The sequence below is a fragment of the Primulina tabacum genome, chromosome 11 (genome assembly GCF_025594145.1).
Source record: "Primulina tabacum isolate GXHZ01 chromosome 11, ASM2559414v2, whole genome shotgun sequence".
Lineage (NCBI taxonomy): Eukaryota > Viridiplantae > Streptophyta > Magnoliopsida > Lamiales > Gesneriaceae > Primulina > Primulina tabacum.
In genome coordinates, this window is record NC_134560.1 from 35,782,739 (window position 1) to 35,800,441 (window position 17,703).

At 35.1% G+C, this 17,703-nt stretch overlaps 1 protein-coding gene across 3 annotated transcripts in view; it reads right to left on the reverse strand.

Annotated features, from left to right (window-relative positions):
• Positions 1-748: 748 nt before the first annotated feature.
• Positions 749-17,703, reverse strand: part of LOC142518994 (protein SUPPRESSOR OF QUENCHING 1, chloroplastic) — a 41,690-nt gene continuing 24,735 nt past the window's right edge. For all 3 annotated transcript variants that reach the window (XM_075621870.1, XM_075621869.1, XM_075621868.1), the window contains 14 exons: positions 17,418-17,540; positions 15,948-16,145; positions 14,963-15,067; positions 14,788-14,852; positions 13,886-13,979; positions 12,434-12,591; positions 11,432-11,481; positions 11,211-11,332; positions 11,021-11,125; positions 7,977-8,069; positions 7,451-7,487; positions 1,780-2,027; positions 1,430-1,579; positions 749-1,050 (listed from right to left, as the gene is read on the reverse strand). In XM_075621870.1, the coding sequence (XP_075477985.1) occupies positions 889-1,050; positions 1,430-1,579; positions 1,780-2,027; positions 7,451-7,487; positions 7,977-8,069; positions 11,021-11,125; positions 11,211-11,332; positions 11,432-11,481; positions 12,434-12,591; positions 13,886-13,979; positions 14,788-14,852; positions 14,963-15,067; positions 15,948-16,145; positions 17,418-17,540 (1,710 nt within the window). In that variant the 3' untranslated portion in view covers positions 749-888. The remainder of the gene's footprint in view (positions 1,051-1,429; positions 1,580-1,779; positions 2,028-7,450; positions 7,488-7,976; positions 8,070-11,020; positions 11,126-11,210; positions 11,333-11,431; positions 11,482-12,433; positions 12,592-13,885; positions 13,980-14,787; positions 14,853-14,962; positions 15,068-15,947; positions 16,146-17,417; positions 17,541-17,703) is intronic.

Here is a 17,703-nt window from a genome sequence, read left to right on the forward strand (position 1 = left end):
TAATTAAGAACTTATATACCTTACTTTCAAAATTGTTTTTCAAATTAAAATTCAAGCCGTTGATTTTATGTTATATAATAAATTATTAATATATATATATATATATATATATATATATTATGTATGTGTTTAGTGATTGTATATTGTATATTACAATCAATGTATATTGTAGAGATAATTCATTTGTATTTGTTATAGTATTAATTATATATTATGTGGAATATCATTTATGTCCTATTATATTTTTCTTTATATTACAATAATAATAAGTTTTTTTTATAATTTATTATTTAATTAAACAATACACTAAAATATAATTACAAAATTGCATTAAAATCATAAAATAACATGTAGAAAGAAAATTAAAATGATAAAATATTTAAAGTTAGTATAAAGATGGATTATTTGAGAAAATTAATATAAGAGTTACATTTTATTTTTGAAGTGATATAAATTATTACAATCAATGTATATTGTAGTGATAATTCATTAGCATTTGTTAGACTATTAATTATATATTTTGTGGAATAGCATTTATGTCCTATTATATTTATCTTTATATTACAATAATAATAAGTTTTATGTTCAAGTTTGCACGAAAGATATTTTTGTCAATGCACAATCGGAAAACAATCTCAATTATACACACTTATATATATATATATATATATAATAGTAAGATATGGAATGAATTTTATAATGTAATTGCGAAATAGTTGAACTCACATTACTTTGTTACCCCACGAGCGGCAGTACCATTCCTTTTTAATATAATATAATTTAAAAAATACCCTTTAATTCAAATACTGAATCGAAGCTGAAACTATTTGAATCGGTATCCATATACTGGTGGAATGAAATACGGACAGATGTGCATTAATAGATTCATCAAGGAACTGGACTAGGCAAATCGAATGTAGGTGATTTAGGCTTTACAAGGTAAGGTAGTGATATGTTGGCCGGGGTAGCATCTCGAAGAGCCTCTTGAAAAGATACTTCAAACATCAATGGTTGGTACAAACAAACTTCATCTTCCTTGCAGTAGTATACCTGCAAGCAAGAGGTCTAGATAAGTATTTACTGATATTCGATTAGATTCGTACAGAAAAAAATTCTTGAAATGATTTTATTTTGATTTAGTTATAGTAAATAATTTGTATCATATTTATGTGAAGATATTTCTTACCTATATCAAGGATGGATGACAATTTTATTATAAATTATAAGAAATTAATAAAAGCCTTATTCTCCGTCATATCCTGAATCTAGGCTTTTATGACTGAACCACTAACAAAACCAGATAATTTTGAAAGTTCAGTATCTTCAGTCACCTTTTTATCAAGTATAGAAACATTGAGGGAGGAGAATACAATGAATCTGATCGAGCAAACCGATGAATAGAGGCCAAAAAGAGAATATGTATGCATACCTTGCAGTAAATTTTACTTTTGGAAGGTGAAGGGGAGGATCTTTTGAACTGTACAATGGCAAATCCTTCCCTGTCGATATTCCCATCCAAGGGGTTAACTGAGATTGCATTTTCCGGTTCTGCTTCCACGGTAAATTTACTTTGTGCTTCCTACACGAGATTTGTGCAGTTGATGAACACACGAGTGCAAAATGTGGAACCACGAGAATCATAACATGTGCGTGCACAATGTTAGCAAAAAATAATTCCCATTTGTGACACCATGGATGGGCAGAAGAATCAACAAGTAATAAGCAAAGCAACATACAATACTGTAAAATCATAATTATCCATCCAACACATGATCGAACCTTTGACAAATGATACCCTTCTGGAACCATTATCTTCAGAAATAGTTTTCCCTCGGTAGCTGAACTGCCATCAATTGGGACTGTTTCTGTGTTAGCTTCAGATCTCCTTCTAAGACGCTTCAAAGATTTTGATTTTGGTGCAGGCGGTTGGACACCTTTTAACTCCAAAGTAAGAAGTACCGGTTCCTTTTCATTCAGGTCCATATATCTGATTTCGCTGTTATTTGTATCGGCTATGAATAATCTTCCTGAGTATGCCCATGATCAATGCCAATAACTGATTAGATTACCCTTTCTTTTCCAAAAGGTGTAAAAGAAGGTGTAAAAATGGAAAATTTTCTGAAAGTAAAGGCAGCAATGTAAAAAAGAGCATTTTCGTTACTGGATCATAAGATTCAATGCTTGGGTTTGTCAAACAATAATCAATACACGCTCAAGTAATTTGAAGGGTCCGGTGCAACAATGTCATATGTAATATCAGGTTTTGTTTCTAACATTTAAAACTGGAGCTTTTAAATAATTTGTGTGAAAGAGCTTGTTATCTTGTGTAAGTTTTAATACGTGAGATTTGGGAGAGGGAATCTCTTATTTCCACTGAATAATAAAATGAAGTACAAAGCTGAATAAATAGACTACTGAAACCCTAAGGCTAACAAACTAATCTATCCCAAATATTTAAAATACAAGGATGAGATAAAAGATATAACCATCAAACAAATCAACCGATATGATTCTACCAACTAATAAAAGATCCTAATCTAATCTGATCTTAATCTTCAACACTCCCCCTCAAGTTGGGTGGTAAATGTTGATCATACCCAACTTGGATACCAAGTTTTCAAAGATTGGTCGGTACAAGGCCTTAGTTAGGATGTCTGCAACTTGTGTGTGGCTGGGGACGTAACAGATTTTCAGTGTCCCTTTCTCGAGCTTTTCACTTATGAAATGACGATCGATTTCAACATGTTTAGTTCGATCATGGTGGACTGGATTCTTGGCAATACTTATTGCTGCTTGATTGTCACACTTTAGTTCGATCACTTGATGTCCTCCTACTTTCAGTTCTGCTAATAACCGTTGTAGCCATATTCCTTCACACGTACCATTGGCCAAGGACCGAAATTCGGCTTCTGCACTGCTCCTTGCTACCACAGATTGTTTCTTGCTCCGCCATGTTACAAGGTTTCCCCATATGAATGAGCAATACCCAGATGTGGATCGTCTGTCAGTGGAAGATCCTGCCCAATCAGCGTCACTGTATATCTGTATATCTCTTAGAGCTGTCTTCTGAAAACATAGTCCCTTTCCAGGTGATCCTTTGAGGTACTTTAATATACGAAAAACAGCATCCATGTGTTCTTCAGTCGGATTGTTCATGAATTGGCTAACAACACTTACAACAAATCCAATGTCAGGCCTTGTGTGTGATAGGTATATCAGTTTACCTACTAATCTTTGGTATCGTCCTTTGTCGATCATTGGACTTTCCTCATTCTTTCCAAGTTTTATATTTGGATCCATAGGAGTATCAACAGGCTTGCATCCCAACATCCCAGTTTCTTTCAGTAGATCAAGGACATACTTTCTTTGAGAAATAAAAATCCCATGTTTTGATCTGGCCACTTCCATCCCCAAGAAGTATTTCAACTGCCCTAGATCCTTCATCTCGAATTCTTTTGAGAGTAGTTGCTTGACTTGAGTGATGTCTTCTTCATGGTTCCCAGTAATTATAATATCGTCAACATATACGATGATAACAGAGATCCTGTCTGGGTTGGAATGCTTGACAAACATAGTGTGGTCTGATTGGCACTGTACGTATCCACTTTCTTTCCATATTTTCGTGAATTTGTGGAACCAGGTTCTCGGAGACTGCTTTAAACCATAAAGAGATTTCTTTAACCGATAGACTTGATTAGCCGTTGTCTTATCTTCGAATCCAGGTGGGATACACATATATATCTCCTCTTCCAAATCCCCATTTAAGAAGGCATTTTTGACATCAAGTTGATATAGGGGCCAGTCTAGATTTGCAGCAATAGATAGAAGAACACGAACCGTATTTAACATGGCGACAAGAGCAAATGTCTCCTGATAATCAATCCCATATGTCTGAGTAAACCCTTTGGCTACTAGTCTAGCTTTGTATCGTTCAACACTCCCATCAGCCTTATGTTTGATTGTGAAAATCCACTTGCAACCAACAGTCCGTTTTCCAGGAGGGAGATTTGTGATCTGCCAAGTGTTATTTTTCTCAAGAGCATGTATTTCGTCAAAAACTGCTGCCCTCCATTGTGGATGTTCCAGGGCTTCAGTGATGTTTGATGGGACCTGTACTTGGTCTAAATTCCCAATAAAAGCTCGATATGCAGGAGACAATAGATCAAGAGAGACAAAATTGCTGATAGGATATTGAGTGCATGATCTGATTCCTTTTCTTAATGCAATAGGTCTATCATCGATATCATGGGAGTTGATAATTGACGTACCTTGATTGTTTTCCAGAGGATCTGGGATCGAGGGAGTGCTCTTGGTTTGCTGATTGTGTGGTTGGTCTTGAGGAGAATTCCTACGAGTGTACACATGATCAAATGGAAGGATTTGGGAATGATTTGGTGGAAGGATTTGGGAATGATTTGGTGGTTGGATTTGGGAATGATTTGGTGGGATAACGTCTACACCATCAGTATGTATGGGATCCAGATTCTGAAGGTCATAAAGGTCATGGCCGTGAATTCCTTGCTCCCCCTGAGCTGAGGAAGATGGAAAAAACGGATCAGACTCATGGAAGGTTACATCCATGGTGTTGTAGAATTTTCTTGTGGTCGGAGAATAACATTTGTACCCCTTTTGATTGGAAGAGTATCCTAAGAAGATGCATTTTAATGAGCGTGGGTCAAGCTTGCTTCTATGTTGGGAATATATATGCACAAATGAGACATACCCAAAGACACGTAATGGGAGATTGTGAATTAGGTGTGAGTTAGGATAGGCTGCTGAGAAGAGATTGAATGGGAGTTTGGAACTTAAGGACTCTAGAAAGCATTCGATTTATGAGATATGTGGCTGTGAGGACAGCATCACCCCAGAAGTGATGGGGAACATTATGTGTGAATAGTAAAGAACGAGCTACCTCAAGGAGGTGTCGGTTTTTTCTTTCAGCGACACCATTTTGTTGAGGTGTGTCAACGCAGGAGCTTTGATGAATAATTCCCTGAGTGGTTAGGTAGTCTCCAAGAACAGTGTTAAAGAAATCTCGAGCCCGATCAGTTCGTAAAATTTGGATATTGGTGGAGAATTGTGTCTGTATCATGGTGGAGAATGTTTTGAAAATTGTAGACGTCTCACTTTTGTCTTTCATGAGAAAAACCCATGACAGACGAGTATGATCGTCAACAAACAGTAGAAACCACCGAGTACCCGTAATGTTTTTTATACGAGAAGGACCCCAAATATCGCTATGTATTAGGGAAAAGGGTTTTGATGGTGTGTATGTATGTGGTGTGAACGATGTGCGAGTGTGTTTTGAAAACTGACAAACATCACAATAAGGCAAACGAGAAGTTTTGTTGTTTACTAATGATGGAAATAGTTTCTTGAGATACAAAAAATTTGGATGACCTAGACGATAGTGCCATAACAAAAATTCGTTATTCCTAATGGATTGGACTGCGGAAGTATGGTGGTCAGGGGCATTGGAAGATGACTCTACGGGCGGCTTCATCGTGAATAGGTAGAGACCAGCACAACACTTAGCATTGCCAATCGTCCTCCCCGATTCCAGGTCCTGAAAAACACATGAGTCAGTCGAAAAAATGGTCGAGCAATGTAAGTTCTTGTTGAAAGCACTGACAGACAGCAAATTACAATGAAGTGCAGGAACGAACAAGACATTATGTAAGCATAATTCTGGGGATAACCAAATTGAACCCGAACCCAGAACTTTTGTACAAGAACCATCTGCCACTCGAACTGATTTAGAGACTCGTGAGGGGCTGTATGAGGTGAACATCTGTAATTGGCTGCACATATGGTCTGAAGCACCAGAATCTACTATCCAGTAGCTAGATAAATTAGTCTGGGAAATAAGGGTGAGGGGAATATCACCTGGGATTGCTGTACTACCCGTTCCGATGACTAAGGATGGCATCACATGCTGGGAATAATTTCTGTAGTGCCTCCAACTGTTCCTTGGTGAAAGGCGCTGCTATGGGAGGAGTCGGTTCAGAAACCACGCTGTGAGCGCGGCGATCTCTGGCTGGCTTCCAATCAGGTGGTTTCCCATGTATCTTCCACCAACTCTCGATATTGTGAGTTGGTTTCTTGCAATATTCACACCAAGGACGTCCTGGAATCATTTTTCCTTTTGTGTTGCTTGAAGGCTGCCCTTGATGAAGTCCTTGGGGGGCTGTAACATTACTAGTTGGAAAGCTATTTTGGCGTTGAACGACCAGTGCAGAGTTATCAGATGACTGAGGAGATGAGCCCAGCATCACCTTGCGTCGGCTTTCCTCCTGGCGAACCACTGAAAAAGCAGCACGGAGGTTCGGCAGGGGGTTTGTGCTAAGGATTCTGCCACGGACGTCATCGAAGTTGTTGTTGAGACCCATGAGGAACTTGAAGACTCGTTTGTTTTCAATAAATGATCTGAACACCTTTTCGTCTTTGGAGCATTTCCAATCATGTGTCTCTGTCAAGTCAATGGTTTGCCAATTGCGGGTAAGAGAAGAGAAATACTCAGTCACTGTGGAGTCTTCTTGTCGCAGATCATGAACCGCCGATTCGATTGCAAAGAGTTCAGCCGTATTGTCGCGGCAGGAGAAGGATTCACGGGCAGCCTCCCAAATCTCCGAGGCAGAGGGATAAAGGAGAAAATTCTCCCCGATCTCAGGAATCATGGAATTGATTAACCATGCCATCACTTGGTTGTTTTCAGCCTTCCATGTTTTGTAGTTTGGATCGGTGGTTTCGGGCTGTGATGAGGAACCCGTGAGAAGCTCTTCTTTCCCTCGGCCGCATATGTACATGAATACAGATTGTGACCAAGGTAAGAAATTCTTGCCATTAAGTTTATGGCAAGTGATTGAAAGGGGTGATGCGTCGCTTGTGATTTGAGGAGCGGGTAAAGAGGTTGTGATTTGAGAGGTGGAGGCCATCCCGGATTGCGTCCCGTATTTTGTCATGGATCGGCTGCCAGTGGCTCTGATACCATGTAAGTTTTGATACGTGAGATTTGGGAGAGGGAATCTCTTATTTCCACTGAATAATAAAATGAAGTACAAAGCTGAATAAATAGACTACTGAAACCCTAAGGCTAACAAACTAATCTACCCAAATATTTAAAATACAAGGATGAGATAAAAGATATAACCATCAAACAAATCAACCGATATGATTCTACCAACTAATAAAAGATCCTAATCTAATCTGATCTTAATCTTCAACATCTTGATATTCTTCCGAATTCAGAGCAGATCCAAAATAAAAACTACATACATTTGACTCAAAGAGTACTTAAATTCCATCAAAGTTTGTCGAAGTTTGTCCATGTTGAATATAAACAACTACAAATGGTTTTATATGATACATGTCTCATGCATAAGCTTTTGATGGTATATTAATCAACAGTTCAGTAAATAGAGTAAGTTTGAAGAATGATGAAAGAATCTACCATTTCCAGCTTCAACAAGTCCTGAAGGTTCAGAAAGCTGTAATGTAGTAGGAACTAATATTAGTACTTCGAAGTTGTTGCAAAACAAGCACTGGGAAAATATAGATGATTAAGGTGGGTGTTATTTGTAATATTATGCCATATGAACAATATAAGCATGCAAAGTGTCATGCCTCGCCCCTCGACCCAGGTCCACGTGAGTACGACTGTGCACAATGAGGTATCATATTTTCTACTATTCCGCTCTCTCTTCACTGACTTTTCTACTATTTTAAACTTGAATACGGTATCATAACAAGACTCCTAGATAAAGTTTTTGTCTAGTTTGTTGTATAAAATAAATCTACATAAAAAAGGTTTTGGTTGCCATTCACGTGAACCACAACCGCAAATAACTATTATTGGTTATTGTCCATGCAAACCATAATCATGAAGTAAATAGTTTTTATTCACATTCTATCTACCTATTATCACGGAACTAGATGGAACCACCCTAAGAGAGAAAATGTAAAGGATGCTTTTCTACCTGAGCCGCCAAGGCTGATCCATCCTTGAACCCAGCCTTTCCTGTACCCGCTAATGTACTCACTCTTCTGCTTGCTAAATCAAGCTTCTTAATCTGATACAAAAATTAATGGCAAATGATGAACGTAATCTAACACTACCTACAGTTATAACTGTAAAACCAAAAAATGCGTGGCAGAGGAAGAACAATCAGTTGCATGATGCCAAAATATCCAACAGGAATACCATTTTGGCATAGCATATTTTCCATCCAAATACATTATTAATCAATCAGTTCTTATAAAAGGTACAGAAAAACTTAATTCAAAGATAATGACTGCAAACAATACAAATTTAAAACATGACCAGAAAATAACGATAGCAACAAATCACTGAATTATGTTACCCACCACTGTTCATTAAAAATAACGATACAAATATTTTTGAAACTAGATGCTTTCTTAATGTTATAATATCTAAATTTAACTACATTTGCATTCTATTCAAAATTATCACTACAAAGCAAGAAACACTTGGAAGAGTGAATATAGGTCACAAATGAGAATACATTGATATCCATCTCAAAAGGAAATTTTTGTGGTAGGCATCAAGTATTTATAGCGGTAACCTTCATCTCCTTCAAATCTTTCCTCTACATTTTGTGTCTTTACTTCGAAACTGTATAGTCTAACTATTCCTAGGTCAATTCAAGAAGCTATAGATGTTCCTGAATGGAGAGCTGCGGTGCTAGTGGAAATGGATGCCTTAAAAAAATTATTCATGGATCTTGGTGGAAATACCATAGGGAAAAACACAGTTGGGGCGCAAATGGCTATTTACAATCAAATACTGGCCAGATGGCTCAATTGAAAGGCAAAAGACATGTTTGGTTGCCAAGGGATTCACTCAAACTTACGTTTATCGACTACATTGAAACCTTTGTGCTTCTTGATAAACTTGGGTGTGAGTCAAGTAAAAATAATTTTTTTTGAAGGGAAATGAGCGGATGTAGGAAGACAAACCCATCTACCTCTCACTTACTCGAGCCTGGTAACTTAATATATACGGTCACAGTGTCAAGGTCATCTTGATGTAGTCTATAGGATCTAAAGATACTTGAAATAAACACCTGGGAGAGATCTAGTTTTTGCAAAGATGACCGAAGAGCGAGTACTTTTACATATGCAGATTGGGCTAGCTCCGTTTCTAATAGAAAGCAAACATCAGGGTCTTTTGTTATAGGACGAAATTTTATGATCTTGCAGCAAATTTGGGCTAAATAGATGATTTTTATATCACATTTGAAGTTGCCAAGATAGAGTTTTGAAAAAAGGACCAAAACATAAGAGTCCTGGAACAAGGCGTGGGCATGCTTTGTGATTGTTTTTCAATTGCCTATGAAAACTGAAGCTGGAGAGAATTGCGAGGAGTAGAATTCGAAATTTGTGAAAATTGTGCTAGATTTTAGAGTCCTAATTGTGGTATTTAAATCATTGAAGACTTTTGGAGAGATTTATTATTGAGACAAGGAAAGATTTGATAAGAGTTTTATTCCATAAAAACTCTAGTTTTTTTATTGATAGACATAATCTCTTTCTATTATTATTAGGTTTTATTATAGTTTTTGGGTTTTCATCTTAAGACTTCTCTCTACTATTTCCACCACTAACTTCATGTGGAACACAAGAGGAAAGGCCGTAAGGAATTTTCATCTCTTCTCAAGAACTCTAGGCTAAGTTTTATTTCTAATTCAAGGGATATTTCATTCCATTTCAATTATATCGCTGTGAGGTTTTTGCGTTTAATTTAATATTCTTGTTTGTTCAAATATTTGTTAAGAAGTTTGGGAGAAGATTAAATACAGAGTAGCGAGTTGGACGATCAACATGCCACAGTTTCATCATTTGCTCATATCGGACCTAGTTAGGGATTGGAATTTTATTTGTTAACTAAGTCATGCTAAATCCCTGACTAATTCGGTGTCTCGTGGATTGCTCATCCACTAGCTGTGTAAACTCTATCATTATTATAATAAAATTCTAGTTTTTTATCAAAAAATAATTTATGATTTATTTATATAAAAAGTTGTAAGTCGATTAATCTGACAATTTAATTTGATATATAATTTTCTAGTGTTATCCATAAGTTCAATGTTCCGTAATCTTCATAAATGATTGGTATGTGAGTAGCGATAGATTATATATGTTGTGTTATCATAATATATTTAGTCTAAATAAATCGACGAAACTGAATTTATCAATTGCAGTTATGTCGATTGTTAGATTTCAGGATTAACTATTTTCACAAAGCGAAAATGCTATTTTTATTCAATATAGAACGCTATCGTGCTCAGTTGATTATTAATAAGTTTTGATTGGATGCTGGGTTTGGTCAATTAAATTAGGAAAACACGAGGATTTAGCGGCTATCTCTATAATTCTAAGGTTAATTGCTTGGAACTGCATGGATAAATAATATTTATTTTAACCGAAGACAAGTGATACAATTGAATAGTGGAAACCCCTTTGAATCATAGCTTGGTGATATTAAATTTTACATTTATTAGTTATTCCTCTTGATTATTTATTTCTTCTTGCATGCTAAATTAGTTGTATTATTTATTTAGTTATCATCAAAGAAATCCCCCACTTTTTATTGTATTTTCTCGAAAGAAATAAATCTCTTGTTTCCTGTAGATTCGACATTGCTTACCATTACACTCATTTTATTTAGACAGTAGGAATTTAAGTTTGGTAGTTCAACGACAGCACATCATGGACCTATCAATATCTATTGCCAAGCTTGAGGGGGGAGTGGGTGTAGCATAAAACAAAGAATATTTTATGACTAATTCCAAATATTTGATATCAATTCGTTGTGTGATTTGATAGGATAATTTAATCTTTAAAACATGGTAGAATGATATTTTGTTTCAGACTTTGTGGAGTTAATGGGATCGCTTGTATCATATTTAAATCTTGCATTGTAATCATAGACGAACATGCTAAAATAATAATTTTCTACTCCATATTTTCATAATGATGTTTACTAGTAATTAGGAAGTACCTTATGATTGTAAGAGTCAGCTAGATAAATTTGACCATTTCCACAAAAAACACCTAGCGGATGTTGAAGAAGTACTTCGAATCCTACTCCATCATGGTCCCCGAACTGCAAATGCACAACACCCATGATAAGAACTATGTTGGATGTCCTAGTAGTTAAAGGTTGAAAAAGTTCCTTATAGGAGAAGTACCCTGAATAAATTTTCTGAGAACATTGGATCACCACCGGCTAGTAATCTCGATCCTCCTGTTTGTAGATCAAGTGCTCGAATGGAGCTACTCTCACTATCAGCAATGTATGCTTCCTTTAAATCTGTTCAAGCAAACATGAAAATGTAACACATAAATAGGAAATAGTGTCATCATACAAGATAAGCAAGAAATTATATTCAACTTCTCTAATTCAGCATACCAGGTGCCAACGAGATACCAGAAGGTTGCGCAAATGAAGTGCTTGCAAAACTGTCTCAACATAAAATTGGGAACTTAAAATTAATTATAGAATGATTTTGAAGACTGCTTACAACTAAAAAAATGTATAATCACCAAAGTTCAAAGAAGCCTGAAGACAAAAAACTACACTGTACAATAATTCTTACCCCTCCAAGGTTCTATGGTAGTGTTTGCAAATACTTAAAAAATTGATTATGGATTTTTACTTTACAAATTTGAATGGATTTTTACTTTACAAAGTTTTTCAAATTTGTAAAAGCAAAGTCCATAATCACTTTTTATAAAGCATTTGAAAACAGTACTTCTATGATCTTTACACGTTGCATCCTTTACAATGCAGATGATCATTGCTATTCAGAGGAATAAATCACATGTTTACGACCATTACAATTACTTAAAATCAGGGAAGCCAAGTTACTTGAACATACTTACATCACAGTTTTATAATGTTTGTATAAACATGACTTTTGGATTAAAAAACAAAACATAAAGGAATAGAATCACCCAGTTGGTTTTGGAAAATTGCTATTTTTTCTATTATTCTTTTTCGCATACACAATGACAATATTTTCAATTCCTGTATTATAAAATCAGAAGACCAAAATGAAGTAGACCATCAAATAACTGAACTGGTTCCTCAGTATATTTTGGAATACAAGAAAGTTCCACATGTTTACAACATAATTCTATAGAACTCGACCAAAACTGAGACATATAAACTAAATTAGCAATCATTTTAGTAGTATCCATGCTTTGTTTAACCATAAACACACGACTATGTTAATACTAAGCTGCTAACTTCAACATTCAACATGAACAAGTTGCAACATAACAGAACTTATACATTTAATATGATCCTATCCTACGACAATATGTTCTGTAGACAAACAACAAACTGCAGCATGCACTAGTCTTGGTCATAAGAGACTTGTAGACACTAGAAAATGGAAATATAGAATACCTGGAACCATTCAAATTTCTTTCATAGCCATCACCACTAAAAGCTGTGGTAGTTCTGTCCAATGTATTGTGTTTCCAGATTTGATGTTGGCCAGCCATTGCTATGTAAACAATATCACTTACAGGATCAAAGCAGACATCCCATGGAGAGTTGAGTAGCTGACATATCATGAGAAGATACTAAGACGCATTTCTCCTACCGATGTTAACAAATATGTGATAAACAACAAAAATATAAGTGAGCGTCTAGAGATTGTGGAAAACCCTAAATAAGGAAAAAAACCATCGCAGATGAGGAGATATTACATAGAATGACTGCTTGCTTAATTTGTTAGCCTAAAAGGATGAAATATGCATATGTAATATGCCACCACATGATTGGTCCATCCCTGTTCTCTCCACCGCCGCCACAAACCTTGAGAAATTTCCATAATAATTTTTTGGTAAAATTGTTTTGTTGGTCATTTATGTTTGCTTGTTTGTGATTTTGGTCTTCTGTGTTGTCAAATTTCAGTTTTAGTCTACTAACTTTGTTTTTTGGCAATTTTAGTCTTTTTCTGACATGGCGGTGATGCGCCGCCGATGTGTCTAGTATCACATCACCACTCTCAATGGAAAATGACTAAAATTACCAAAAATCGAAAGATACATGACTAAGAATAAAAATTTGATAACATAGAGAACCAAAATCACAAATAAGCAAAAGAAGACGACCAAAATATAATTTTCCTTAATTTTTTCCCCAAATTTGTCATGCCGAGAGCTTTTTCATCCAGACATAAACAAAATGGGTAATCATACACTAACATTTAATTCAATTCACAAGGTGAATCAATCTCCTTATGCAATTCAAATGTAGTTTCTCATCGTCCTTATGCAATTCAAATGTAGTTCCCCATCTACAATGACGCGGTGCAGGATGTTTTTTGGCCACATTGGGATCATCCCAAAGCCAAATAAGACAAGTATTTAAATTAGCGGACTTTGGGTGACCTCGGTTTGGACAAAAAAGTAGGCTACTTTAATTGTAAACTAATGTCTTTGCCCTGAGCCCTACAATCTTTTGCGCAAATTACTTATTTAGGCCTTTGAATTAGCGTTTTTCTCCATTTTTGGGTAAAATCTTGTTTTGGTAATAAATCTACTAAGAAAATCGAATTTCGATTCCTATTTTTCCTTATTCCTTAGGCATGATAATATTTTTTAATTTCGTCAATTACGTACTTTCCGTTTTTGAAGATATTTCCAGGTTTTGATTATTGTAAGTTCATTTTACAAATACCAATATATTTTTGAAATATAATACAGTTTACGGTTGAATAAAATTTATTGTAAGTGGTTTTTCATTATTTTCGAGAATTTATTGGCATTCTCTGTGAATAACAGGTTGAACCATTTTTACTTTATGCTCCCTCTACATCATACAAGGTATATAGTTCATAAAAATTCTCACCTGAGTGATTCCTGATCCTCCCCCTTTGTAGTCAGAACCCTTTGTTCCATTTCCAGCAAGTGTTTGCACATTCTCATCAACCAAATCAACCACCCTATAGTTGTAAAAGTATAATATGTAAGAAAATGACAACATAGCATACCACAAATACCACCTTATGTAACTGATGCCAAGTACAATTGCATAATATGATGTATAATTGGCACCTGATCATGTTAAAATATACGAGGACAGCTTGAGTTTTTATTTCCTAAAAAGGAACGGAAAAATTATTCTTTCAAAAGTAGTACATTTTGTGCTCAATCTCATATAGTTCAAGGAAGGGAAAATGCAGGATAAGGAAGAGAACAATGAATTGTAGACAGAGAATGAAGTTATTCTACCAATCAGTTTACTGAAATACTCCATATTTTTCTGAACTTATTCGATTCAAACACCTTCTCCACCATTTTTGGTTACACATTGGACTGGTAAAGTTTTAAGAAAAACTTTCTCCCAACTCCAACCCCACCCACCTTCGATAAGTGGGGATCAAATCTATTCCCTTTTAGATAAGGAGAAGGCATGCCGGGTTGTAGAAGGTGGTTCCATACCATTGCTGGTCCTTGCAGAAATATACAGTTCAGTTCCACTTTCTCACCAACTCAGAAATGACAAGATGATGTGAACTCCTTACTTCATCCCTCCCTCCAGCTTTTTTACAAATTAACATAATTTAGATAAAAAATAAATTTTTTATTCTCAGACCAAGCTCATAAAATGTAATGGAGAAATAAAATGGTAGAAATCAGGAAAACAAACACCTTATGGCTTAAAAATTAAAAACCCCCAGCAAAACTAATAAAAACAAGATGAACATCTAACGATATGCACACAAATTAAAATGCCAGGACCATTCTTACCTCAAAGCATGATTTTCAGTGTCAGCTACATAGAGGAGATTTTTTTTGGCATTATAAGCAAGACCCTATGCAAACAAATGTACATCAATAATTTCTTCTAAAAATCATAGAAACCGAACTATCAACTGTGCCATACACTAAAATACACTCCAAAAAGAGGCAGAAAAAAACGTGCCTGTGGGCGGTTGAACATAGCATCATCAAAGGTACCATCACGAAGACCTTCTTCTCCGGTGCATCCAATTTGCATTTTGAAATTCCCATCAAGATCGGTAACAACCTGACTTATTACAAGATGAAAATAGTTATAAATGTTATTGTTAAAAAAACTGAATATATTGTGACTATATTGGAAGATTGTATAAATAATATCTTGTAGATCTTTAATTGATATTATATATCTTAAATTGATATAGGTGTATATTTGATTTCCTTAAATCAGGGGATCGCTAGGATTTATAACTAGGGTTTCTATTATAAATAATTTAGTACATTGTATAAATACCATGTAGTTATTGGAAAATAATACAAGAAATTATTTTTGATTTTTACAGTCATCGAATGCATCAGACATCTGCTGCAATATTAAAAACAAAAGGAATAGGAGAAGCAACGGACAGAGAAAAATAAGTAGAATCAAGAGTGACAATATATGATATGTAAGAATACTAAGAAAATACAAGCTAAACATGAAAAATTTTCATACAATCCAGCCCTCTCACATCCTAGAGAAAATCAACATTTTGAAAATCTGTCTATCTTATCAAGACTGGCATTCTGTAGTAATAATGTAAAGAAGAAGTGTGAAAAGTATGCAAAAATTATAAAATAATTTTATAAAGATTTACAGAGAAAACTCCAAACTGGTCAAAAACTTCACGTAAAGAGAAAATTTTAAGTATACAAATTGAAGATAACCAAATGTATCCAATGAAAATTTCTATACCTCTCTAAGAGCCTTACAAAATAGGAATACACACACACATATGTATGCAAATATGAAAGCCTAATCTTAAACAAGTCAGACAAGGATCATCATATTCAAACAAATGCCACTTCATGGTATATCCTTCTTTTGAACAGTAGGAATGATCTAAAATGTGTGCGTGAAGTGCAGCTGGGTGGTTTTGCGTGTGTGGAGAGAGAAAAAGAGTGCTAACAATGCGGTTGTGGTTGCTGTCAGAAATGAACAGTCGATTGTTGAGGACATCAACCTCCAGTTTACCGGGAAATTTTAATGGGGAAGTCAGCAAGCGAGGATCATTGCTTTTCTCCAAATTCAAGGGGATAGGCGTGTTGTCCAAGATCTTCTTCGAGCCATAATATATTAGTGCTGCCTTGACCAAATAATCAAGATCCTAGGGAAAAAAACTACAAAGAAATTGCATCATAATATTTCATTACAGGTCACATTACAAAATGTATCAAGTATTTAAAGAGACTAGTTGAGACTAGTTGATATGGAAGAAAGTAGAGGGATTCTCTTTCCGAAATTGCTCATTAAGGAACACAACAAGATCACCTAACAAAGAAAAATATATTTATTTTTTAGTAGCATTTCCAGGGTGCCCTCACTTGAAAAGAGATTAATTTTCATTTGGATAGGAAGTTAAGCTAAAAGAATAACCCAAGTTAAACCAATTAAATTAGCAATCATTACTATAAGTCCATATAAAAAAAATGAGGAAACAGAAAGAAAATAGACTTGTATAACCTATAATCTGTGTGTCATGATTGGATTAGATAAATCAAATGAAATCAAGCAATTTGTAGAGTTAAGTTCTCACTAGCGAAAATTAAATAATGCTGAACATATATAAAAACAAACAACGCTTTACAACTTAAAATTTCTCTCAGGAAAAAAAAATTCTTCCAACAAAGATTAAAAAAATAGACATTTCTAACTGCAAATATGTAAAAACAAACTGAGGCTCAAGTCTCAACCAGTCACTGCAAAAGTTTGCTCATGAAATAGGTCATGATCAACAAGTCATTCTTCCACAGTATGTTTAATAGTAAGGAGCGAAAGGAGAAAAAAAAGGAGGGGGCGTGATGAAAGGACACATGGCTAATGAGAACAAGAAAACAAAACGAAGGTTATGACATTGAAAATCAGATTTTTTCTAGGTTTGACTAGCCAACAACTTACATTCAATTACTGATTGAATACTTGATAAATTGACTTGAAAAGATTTCAAGTAGGTCATTGTATTTTCTTTCATAGCAGTGATGTTGATAGAGTCAAAAAACTTTTTGCTTTCTCTCCTAGGCTCAAGGTCTAAATGCTGTATGGAAATTAAAGTCTATAGGACATGTGTTGACAAAAATACATAAATCTTGCAAGGAAACAAATCAAACTAAAAGCTTAACAAAATAAGAATTTTTTTTGTTACCATCTATACATCTCTCTTGATCATCCTCTTCACAACACCTTCACAACACATGGATGTAGCGTAGCGCATTAAAGGTACTTAAATTTTTAAAATTTTGTATACTCATTCCTTGCTAACGGAGTAATATTGTGAAATTAATAAGCATTTTACCTATGAACAAGATCAAATAAAACACTGTAGTCACAAGTATCAAAGGACCAGATGAAGCAAAATGGAAAATACCGGAACAATAAGTACCTTTCGGTGACCTTCACCTGCTATTTGCGCAATAAGCTTGCCATTAGGATCGACAAGAGCAAACGTAGGCCATGAATTCACACCAAGCTCCCGCCATAAATACATATCACCATCATTGACAACCTGGACAGTAGAAATTCAAAGTGAATCATTATCGTGAATAATAATAGTTCAATAGATTTAGGGCTTAGTAAAGAAAATAGGAAATATAAACAAATCTCGCACGTCAATGAATACTTGTTGGGTAAGCCACATTCAATCAAATTAAAATGTTTAGAAACATGAC